Raw genomic sequence first — 10,231 nt, 5'->3', positions numbered from 1 at the left:
TAAAAAGAATACTACTATTTTCATGAAAAACAATATATTTATTACTTTTAAAAATATACATTTCTTTATTATAAATTCTGAAAAGGCATATAAGGTTCATATTGTGATTGCAAACGTGGAACACGTTCCGGCATAATTTTGGCCAGCTAATTTAGACTTGGGTCCTGAAAGACTGAAATCAGATTTGTAGTCCAGTTGTACTCTACCCGGCAAAGCCTTTGACAGGGACGCGAACATACTTGAAGCACTATACAGGTAAAATCTCAGCTTTATTATCATTCAAGTGATTTAATTTATCATATATTTTGAGCTTGCAGTAATAAACCAAAAATGTGGTGACATAATGAATAGAAAATCTGGCAATGAAGGAACGCAGCGCTGCCAGCAAGCTAACAGTCTCATTCTCAACGTTACACTCTATAATACAGACCGAATTTATATCATGTAGTTTGTAAGACATTGCTTAAACTACTTTCAGTTGCACAATCAACTTTGCAATAAATCTAATCCTGTTTTGGTCTTGGCATGATCAAGTTAAGAAATATAGGTGAAAGGTCGGACCGGGTTGGGCTAACTGGGTGACCGTCAATGAAATGTCATAAGGGTTGTCATGCTAGTATATAATGTGCGCTGCATTTAAATTAAATTATTTTTGTGTTTGCTCAATTACTAGCTACTCGGGCTTTGCACATATAACAGGTCAAAAACTAACTCGATGTTGCTACGTCATAAGCACTATGTCAACTCAGTGTATGTTGATTTTATCAACTGTAGTAGTTCCCAGCTATCCTGTATAACTTGTCATTATTTTGTGCAAGATGTACTATAATTGCCTTTTACTGCACTTTTTTTTGCAGAACGTCATGGCTTCCATGCTCTTAAAGTCAATGCGGAGCTCCCCTGTCAACCCCTCGTGGGCTGTGCAGTATGGTAAACCATCATCACAATTTCCAGATTTGTCTTTAGTGAGCCATTTTTGCTTCAATATGCATTTAAATCAAAATAACTTTGTGTTTCAGCCGCACGATCCCTTAGCATGACGACTCAACTAAACGCTCAAGGTGCAGACTTAAACCGTTTGAATAAACACAAGCATGAGGCTAACTGTCACTTTTTTTCCAGCTCAGACAAAAAGCAAGAAGACACTAGCCCGTCCTGGCGTGAAGAACATCGTACTGGTGGAAGGAGTGAGAACTCCCTTCCTAATGTCTGGAACTACGTGCGTATTACTCTTAGTTTGTCCGAAAAGTGATCTCAGTAGTTAATGTTTCTTTGTTTCCAGCTATGCTGACCTGATGCCTCACGACTTGGCCAGAGCAGCTCTACAGTAAGTTACCTTGGCGTAAAATCATTTTATCCGTGATAATTATTATTATTATTTTTTTGTAGAGGTCTTCTGCACAAAACAGGCTTACCCAAGGATGCTGTGGACTACATCATTTATGGAACAGTCATTCAGGAGGTTAAAACAAGCAATGTTGCACGAGAGGTATTAACACTCATTTATACATCAATATAGAAAGAGCTGCTCCTGATGAGCTTCACCTTGTTCTCAGGCAGCGCTGGGTGCAGGCTTCTCAGAGAAGATCCCCGCTCATACAGTCACCATGGCTTGTATCTCCTCCAATCAGGCCATGACCTCAGGTATGTCAGAGCGACTGTTTTGTTTGTAGAACCAGACCTTAATCTGAAATTCAATCAAATAAATAGTTCTGTTTCCTGCCTGACTTTTTTGTCTCCTTCTAGCTGTTGGCCTAATTGCTGCCGGGCAGTGTGACGCGGTCGTGGCAGGTGGAGTGGAATTCATGTCCGACGTTCCTATCCGTCACAGCCGCAAGATGAGGAAGACCATGTTGTCGCTCAGTAGGGCAAAGACCCTCGGCCAGAGGCTCGGTCTAATTGGAAGCATCCGTCTGGCACACCTCTCACCAGAAGTATGTGTTCACAGTATTGATAGGGTTGCACCAAAAAAGGAAATTCACCAAAAAATTTCAGAATTCAATATCAGTTGTAAAAATACGAGATAGCACATCCATTACAATGCCGCACTTTTACTTTTGTGCCCGAAGCTGCCCGCTGTCGCCGAGTTCTCGACTGCCGAAACAATGGGGCACAGTGCCGACCGCCTGGCTGCAGCTTTTGGAGTCTCCAGAGTGGAGCAGGATGAGTTTGCTTTGAGATCTCACACTTTTGCCAAAAAAGCCCAAGATGCAGGTCTGCTGCAGGATGTCATCTCCTTTAAAGTGCCCGGTAAATATTTCATCACACGTGTACGTATCTTATAACAAACCTCACTTCTGGAATATAAGAATATTCCAACCACGAGTGTAGAAGGGTCCGCCATATTTTTTCTACATGGTTTGTCTTTTTAGGCCGCGATATTGTTTCCAAGGACAACGGCATCCGTCCATCCTCCAAGGAGCAGATGGCCAAACTGAAAGCAGCCTTTGTCAAACCTCACGGCACTGTCACCGCTGCCAACTCGTCCTTTTTGGTAAGCCCAACACAAGCAACTTTCCAGCTCCTCAAGTTTTCTTCCAAAACTGGCATTCTACTTATTCCTGCTTTCAGACTGACGGTGCCTCTGCTGTGCTCATTATGTCGGAAGAGAAAGCTCTGGCAATGGGCTACAAGCCTAAAGCCTACCTGAGGTAACTGCACAATGGCATCATTTCATCCCAATTAACTCTTGATTAATTCTTCTTTGTATTCTTCATGACAGAGATTTTGTTTACGTGTCTCAGGACCCCAAAGATCAACTACTTCTGGGGTGAGTCGATCCTTGCATGGATGCTTTTTTTTTTATACTGTTTAGAAATATTTGCATATCCAATTTTTAAGTGTGAACTCCTCTAACTGACCCTTTCAGGCCAACTTACGCTACACCCAAGGCCTTGGAACGTGCTGGCTTGACCATGAATGACATTGATGTGTTTGAATTCCACGAGGCATTCGCGGTAAGTTATCGCAGAGGAATCGACGCAAGGTTATAATTACGATCCTCGCTCTGCTGAGTATCAGATGAAATCAATATTCTCTATTTGGTATTCGTTGTAACACAGTTTTGCTTTATGGTTTGATTTTCCAGGGTCAGATTATGGCAAATCTGAAGGCCATGGACTCGGATTGGTTTGCCCAGACGTACATGGGCAGAAAAACAAAGGTTAATGATTTTTTTTTTTTCTCAATCTGTCAATCCTTTTCTAACTTGAATTTACCTTAAAGGTGGGTACTCCTCCCATGGAGAAGTTCAACAACTGGGGAGGCTCTCTGTCCTTGGGCCATCCATTCGGTGCCACCGGTTGTAGACTGGTCACCACGGTTGCACACAGGCTGCAGAAAGAAGGAGGACAGTTTGGACTTGTGGCGGCGTGCGCTGCTGGAGGACTGGTGAGTCGTAGCTAGCAGCCATTTTTAAAAACTTTTTTAAATTGCTGCTGACATGTTTTTCAGGGTCACGCCATGGTGATTGAAGCCTACCCCCAGTAAAGCATGGAAACTACCATCACTAACCAACATAACCAGACTCATCACAAGATCAACACACATTTAGTTACAGCCCAAATGTATATATTTGCACCACTTTGCCTTGACGAGTCAATCTCGGTGTGGGCGCCATTGTGGAAAACGGCTGTTAATTTATAGCAGTGGAATGTTGCCTTTTGGTTTTAGGGAATGGCAGAAGCATCATGTCGGCACTTTGAGCCAAATGTATCAATCATGACGCTGTTAAGACCTTTAACGGAGTTAAAATCATGCTGTTTATACTTTTGAGAATGTTTTTTTTTTTCTTATAAACTGTCCAAATTAAAGGATGTGATGACAGAATACATGTGCATTTTTTTTCCTATTGCTTCAAATTAATTTTAGTGAGCTTAGTTGTAGGGCTGTGCAAATTTAATTATAATTATTACACAGCATAATTACAAAATTGATTATTAATATGCATTCATATTCAATGCACTATTTGTTTATACAAGGAAAACAAACTTTAATTTATATATTCGCAACTTTTTTTTTGTTTGGCCCAAAAAGAACTACACGTTAGTGTTTCAAAGATTTTTTTTTTTTTTAAATAATTTTTAAACATGCATGTCAGCAGCCCTGCAAAATTAATTGATAGTGAATATAGCTGTCTGCGTCTTGACTATTTGATTTTAATGAGGTGGGGGAAATGGATGCTCCTTTCTGGTGATGTTTAAACGACATACGGTAGGTGACTTAAAAAAAGTTGACTTTACAGAGAAGCTATTTAGGGGTAAAGCTGAGCTTCACCCGCTTAAGTGTTTATCTAATTCACCTCGGATGGCTGCATTTATATCAACATTTCCTCTTTTTTTTTTTTTTTTATTCCACCCCGCCTGGGAACCTGCTCAATACACACCTCGGGTTGGGAAGAGTCTTGTTAACATAACTTCAGTCAGACACTTGCGTTTAAAATGTATTTAAAGATTTAATTCTTGCAGTTGAAGCCACGCTCGACTCCAGAGTCGATTATGCAGCCGCGCCTGTCACCGGCTGCAGGCGCGGGGAATAAAACCAATGTTTTACCGCCGAGGCAAAACGCCGCTCAAATGTAAATAGCGGGGAGAGAGACAGGCGAGGTTTTGTGTTTTTAAAAGCTTCAAAAAAAAAAAAAGTACCTCAACCCTGCGAGACACCGCAGACACGCGTCGACAAGGCGGGCCGCCTCCCTGCCTCAGCGGGGCTTTGATCACGCCCAACCTTTTATGGGGGATGACTGGCGGAGGCACCCGCTGCTGTCACTACAAATCTACGCGTCTACCTCGGCGAGCGCGTGGGGAGGATGCGGGGATGATGCGGGACGTGCAAGGGGGTGGGCGGGTGGAGTCTGCGCGCTTTCATCTCATCCTCTCTGGCGCACACGGACACCTGATCGAGTGTTTTTAGTGTAGCGCGTGCACATCTGCTCTCCGCGTGACACTCGAAACATGCACGCGCATACCAGCAGGGTAGCAAGGCAGGGGCGTATAGACGTTTGGGGGGGGGCAAGGGAGTCATGAGGCAAATATTTGAAAACGTAAACAATCTATCCATCCATTTTCGACTGCTCAGCGGGTCGCGGGGACAAACAACAAAATGTAAAATGGATAAAGATGATTGTTGTCAAACTCATTTTTTTCACGGGCCGCATTGTAGTCATAGCTTCTTTCGAAGGGCCATTATACGAATAAATGTATGAGCACCTCATATTATATACAGTAAAAGCTACAAAACAAACTGACAAATAACTCGTTTTCAAATCAGACAAGTAAAAACTGGTCAAATATTAAAAATATATATATATTATTAAAAGTGAAGACAATTTGCAATTCTAGTAATGACACAATTCGTCTTCCCGGGCTACATAAAATGATGTGGCGGGCCGTATCTGGCCCCCGGGCCTTGAGTTTGACACCTGTGATGTAGACAATGTCAACAAGTCGCATTTACACAAACGTCATGGTCTTTTGTTGTTTTCTAAAATGCTTCAAGTGGATCTTAATATTGAAACATACCTCCACACATCCTGCAGTGTGCAACTTTGGTAGAAACGGACAAACTGGCACTTTAAGAAAGCCGGTGCAGAAAGCTTCACTTAAGTAATAGACCTGTGGACTTAAGACACTGTGGCCTTCTAGATTCTTCGAGGGAATTTTGTCATTCTAAGCATCAAACACTGGTACAACGTACACAAGTGGAGCGAGTGGTTTCTGAGGAGCGCTAATTGGCTGTACAGTGAAGCTGTCCCTATGTGTGTGTATCTGGGTTGTGTTACTCGTGTCTGGAGTTCATCATGTTCTCATAACGGGGGCAGTAAGGCTTGTTGACCGGGCTCAATTTCCTGTCGGGATTGTAAATGTGTATTGATTTGAGCTAGATGGAGACACTGCTCGAGTTATTAGGAGCAATACACCACCTTCTCATTAAGTCCCTGGTTTGTGAAGGATTGGGGGGGTCACTATATATTGTTTTAAGGATACATGCATGCGTGTGTGTGTTAAGGAATATGTTTGTGTTGTGTGTATGGCATGTGTCAGAGTCTGTCAGCCGCCGCGTCTCGTGTCAGGGCGAGAGGCGAGACATTAACAACTTCTGTCATTCTGCTGACAAAATGGTGGCAGAAGATTTCCCATGGTGCCCTGATGACTGCTGGCGTTTGTCAACAAGCCCTGTCACCGCCATGGTGAAGGGGAGGGGGGGGGGTGAGGTTGGGGGAGGTTGGTGACAGGCCCCGGACCTGTTCCCATGAGCACCGTGGAGAGGGGTGTGTGTATGTGAAGGTGTGTATTTGTGTGTGTTCTAAAAGGGACAGGTTGTCGCTCTGCATCTTTCATACCTCGACTGCAAGAAAACCAAAATGAGCTGTCACTGCAATTCCCAGGATGCTTTGCTGTTTAGCATAGAAGCAACAGCAGCAATGAAAACTCAGCGTGCGTGCGGGCCGCTAAACCGATAAGCTAGCGCCGTCGCTCGCACACACGCTCTCGCGCGCACACACTCGGATAATTAAGCAGAGCAGAAGCTCCCCCCTGACGCCAGGCAGTCCTCATCTGCATTTTGGCCTCCGGCGCGCAGTTAGGAGCAATGGCTGATGGAGGGAGTGAGAGAGGGAGGTAGAGAGTAAAAGAGAGAAGGGAGGGAGGGAGGCAGAGGAGAAGAGAGAGAGAAGGGGTAAGGAGCCAATTAGCCAGCTGGATGGATGAGTGACTGACAGCACTTGACAGAGCGCACGCTGACATGCTGCTACTTTACTTACACACACTCACACACACACAGGTAGTCCTCCTCCGTCTCACCTGCATCTTATGGTAGCCATGGGGTCAAAACGTCCCATGACCTTGTCCAATGAGGACATCCGCTGCGAGAGATGAACACTGAAGAGGTCAAAGGTTAGCTCAGCTTAGATAAAACAAAAGCGGGGTATTTTTTTTTAATTGCTATTACTCCCTAGACAAAAAAAAGTTTTGCAGGAGCTCATTTTGCTTAAAAATTTACTGAGTAACTTTTTGGAGGCCACCCTTGGTTTTATAGCCTTTTTAAAAATTTTCACAGCAGGAAGAGACAGTTGGCGAGATTACACGGAAAATACAAAATGAATACTTTCCCTGTCAAAATGGCAGCCAAAGTGATTCAAGTTGAACACTGAGGTAATTAAGTGCACACAAAACAAATATGTCCCCTGTAAAGTGTCTAAAAGTTTAAAAATCCCTCTGACTTCACAAACGATACTTAGTTGCACTTTCCGTTGCCCCTTTAACGCTGTTTTGTTGTATAAACTGTCGGATTTAAGAACAAAATGGCAGTAGAAAACCAGAAGAAATGGGGATGGAGGGCAAAGCAGGTGATGGAGGGAGGGAGGGGGGGTGATGGACGGAGGAGGTGTCTGGAGAGGTGGTGCTGTGCATTTTCGACGCAGGGATGGCAAGAGTAAATCCTTTTCTTCATCATTACCTCCTCTCTGCCACTGCCCTCACCTTAATTAGTCTCAGAGCAGCTCGCTCGGCCAGAAGTCCGCCTCATCCCTCCATCCGTCCATCTATCAACCCCCATCCCTTCAACCGTCATCTCTTTCTTCCTCAGCCCTCTCGTTTTTTCCCTCCTCCAGCGATTCACACTCTTCTGTCTCTCGCCTATGCGCTTCATCTTCGTCTCAGTGGAAATTGACTGAAATACCAAACCCCCGTAACCCGGCAATATCAACAGCTGTGCAGCTCTATACACACGCAGCAAAAAAAAAAAAAAAAAGAATAAACAGTTGGTAAATACACACACACACACACATACAGTGGGAGAAATATTTGGCTGCTCCAGGCTTGGCAGCTATAAATACAAGGGGTAGTGATGAGGAGAAAACTCTGATAAAAAGTTAAGTGGGGAAAAGAGCTGCACTGTGAGATTGACATCCCGACGTCTCAGCTCTCTAGAGGCTAAATTAGGAGATCTAGGTGCCACACGGGATGCACGCAGGTGTGTGTGTGTGTGTGTGTGCATATGTCTATCTCCATAGGCCTCTGCTCTGCTCCTCCGCACTCAGCCACTGGGAGCCCATCCAGTGTCACTGTTTTCCTCTCACTAGCTGAATACTGATGGCCGCTGGGACATGAATATGGTTGGAGATACTGCAGCATTGCAGTCCAGCAATTTTTTTCTTTTCTTGACTTTCGACTGTATTAATGAAGCGAAGGAGGAGGGACAAGAAGGTACAATTGTAATGAGATAGTTCATATTTCTTAATAAAAGTCTCTTAAAAAAATCTCTTAATTATTTCATTATTATTATTTCATATATATATATTTTTTTTTTGGGCCAGATTTTTATTTCTTCATTTATTTTTGCTTTTGTGTTACAATTAAAACACTAATATTTAGAAAAATCAATCTAATTCTTATTTTTTGTTTTTACAAGAAACATAGGTAATAAACTACCAGACAATTTGATTTACCCTGTTCAGCCATCAATGAAAATAACTATATTCCCTTGCAATTTCTCCCTAAAAGAATATTGAATGGAGATATGAAGTTCAAAGTTGAGCCTCTAGGGGGTGCTATGTACATGGAAGTAGCTATGAATGTGACCTCTGGTCATGAAGCTGCCAACAGCCAGATGGAGAAGGGACGTGGCCTCTCGTTTTAGCCACTAGATGGCATTCAGACTCAGCACAAAACTTTTTTTTTTTTTATGTACATGACCTTGACATTAAGATATTTTATTTGTATTGATCACAAATTGAGATTGATATTTTGTGAAGTTCACCAATAAACGTTTTATTTATCATTATAAAAATGAAGCAACACGAGTTAGGATTTTTTTTTTAAGCCAAATATTAGAGACTGTATTTCTGTTATTATTTTTAATGAATTTATTCATGACTAAAATTGAGGTCATTAAAACAAAGAGAAATAGTTGCATATGTGAAGCTTAAAGTAATCAAAACTGTTCTGTTTCAAACATGCACAAACTGCATGATGATAATGTTTGTGCGTTATACTTATGTAGATAAAAGCGGGCAATTAAAAATAAATGAGTCAAAGATTTGAATCTATTATATAAACGTATGGAAATTGGAGAATGCAGCCTTTGGCTGCTCACACACGCACATACATTTGCGCACACGCACGCAGAAGGAGACGGCGAGTATTCAAACTCATTCTTGCGTAAATCACTTGGCCTCAGGGCTCTCTTAACCCTTCCTCTGTGTGAGTGAGTGTGTGTGTCCCTTAGATGTTGCTTTTAAAACGCTAATGCTGGTGGACACTGCTACAGTTTGCTGCGATGATGCTGCATATCAGTCAGCAAAGAAATCCAAAGCAGAATTCTAATCCTGTTTGGACTAAGGTGTAGTTTGTCCCTTGCATGCAGACGGTAAACTACAAACATAAAAATAAACAGTGTTAAAGCAATACATTCCTGGAGATAAATTGTCTTGGTAAAGGCTGATTCACTAAATTATTTTTTTTATTTTAATAAATTTCATATCATAATCATCCATCCCTTTTCTGTGGCGCTTGTCCTGATTAGGTGAGCGTTTGAGATAGAGCCTGCCTACCCTGTAATTATCATTATCATCATTATTATTATTGCTACTACTACTATTATTATTATTATTATTATTATTGTTATCATCATCATCATCACTATTGTTATTATTATTATTATTATTATTATTATTATTGTCATTGTTATTATTGTTATTATTGTTATTATTATTATTATTATTATTATTATTACAGAGTATGTGAGAGGAGGGGAAAAACCCTGGACTGGTCATCAGCCAATCACAGGACACAACAATAAACAACCACACACTGTAAAGTACACTTAAATTCAATTTTTACATTTTTTATATTCTTATTCCACTTTATGAACTTTACAAGACCTATTAGTTGTCAGATAAAAAAAAACAAAAAACATTCTACTTGATCAATTTAAATATTTTCTTGCCCTGAAGAACAAGCTTTAGTGATGGACAGGAATTTTTTTTTTTTTGTGGAACATAATTATACCATTGACCCGGTAGGTTAGCTGGTTTTTAGTAGCGAAAGACATAAAAAGTTAACACACAAAAAACATAACACACAAGTTATCTCTTGCTGGCTGAACCCTTGTAATGCTCCTATTAGCAGCTTCAGTTAAATTGGCATTTCATCAGGCAGCTGACAAGTGAATTATCTCCCCCAATTTCCTCTCTTTTGCCTCTCTCGCTTTCTCTCTCTCTCTCCGCCTCTGT

General features: G+C 41.7%; 1 protein-coding gene across 1 annotated transcript; it reads left to right on the top strand.

Annotated features, from left to right (window-relative positions):
* Window positions 1-131: 131 nt before the first annotated feature.
* hadhb (hydroxyacyl-CoA dehydrogenase trifunctional multienzyme complex subunit beta) lies at window positions 132-3,828 on the top strand. The gene is made up of 16 exons (XM_049757141.1): window positions 132-255; window positions 858-930; window positions 1,020-1,061; window positions 1,123-1,219; window positions 1,283-1,327; window positions 1,390-1,489; window positions 1,557-1,644; window positions 1,747-1,934; window positions 2,070-2,250; window positions 2,373-2,494; window positions 2,572-2,651; window positions 2,723-2,770; window positions 2,870-2,957; window positions 3,089-3,163; window positions 3,226-3,390; window positions 3,454-3,828. Exons 2-16 carry the CDS (start codon window positions 864-866, stop codon window positions 3,487-3,489), a joined length of 1,422 nt encoding a protein of 473 aa, XP_049613098.1. The 5' UTR covers window positions 132-255; window positions 858-863; the 3' UTR covers window positions 3,490-3,828.
* The last annotated feature ends 6,403 nt before the right edge of the window (window positions 3,829-10,231 follow it).

Source organism: Syngnathus scovelli, chromosome 20 (assembly GCF_024217435.2).
Source record: "Syngnathus scovelli strain Florida chromosome 20, RoL_Ssco_1.2, whole genome shotgun sequence".
NCBI lineage: Eukaryota > Metazoa > Chordata > Actinopteri > Syngnathiformes > Syngnathidae > Syngnathus > Syngnathus scovelli.
This window is presented reverse-complemented; position numbering and strand designations above follow the sequence as displayed.

Excerpts from the sequence above, each read along its gene's own strand:
- hadhb (XM_049757141.1), top strand. The coding sequence starts at position 864 with ATGGCTTCCATGCTCTTAAAGTCAATGCGGAGCTCCCCTGTCAACCCC. Across the intron at positions 2,251-2,372 it reads CATCTCCTTTAAAGTGCCCG|GCCGCGATATTGTTTCCAAG; the intron begins GTAAATATTTCA and ends TTGTCTTTTTAG. Across the intron at positions 2,652-2,722 it reads AAGCCTAAAGCCTACCTGAG|AGATTTTGTTTACGTGTCTC; the intron begins GTAACTGCACAA and ends TCTTCATGACAG.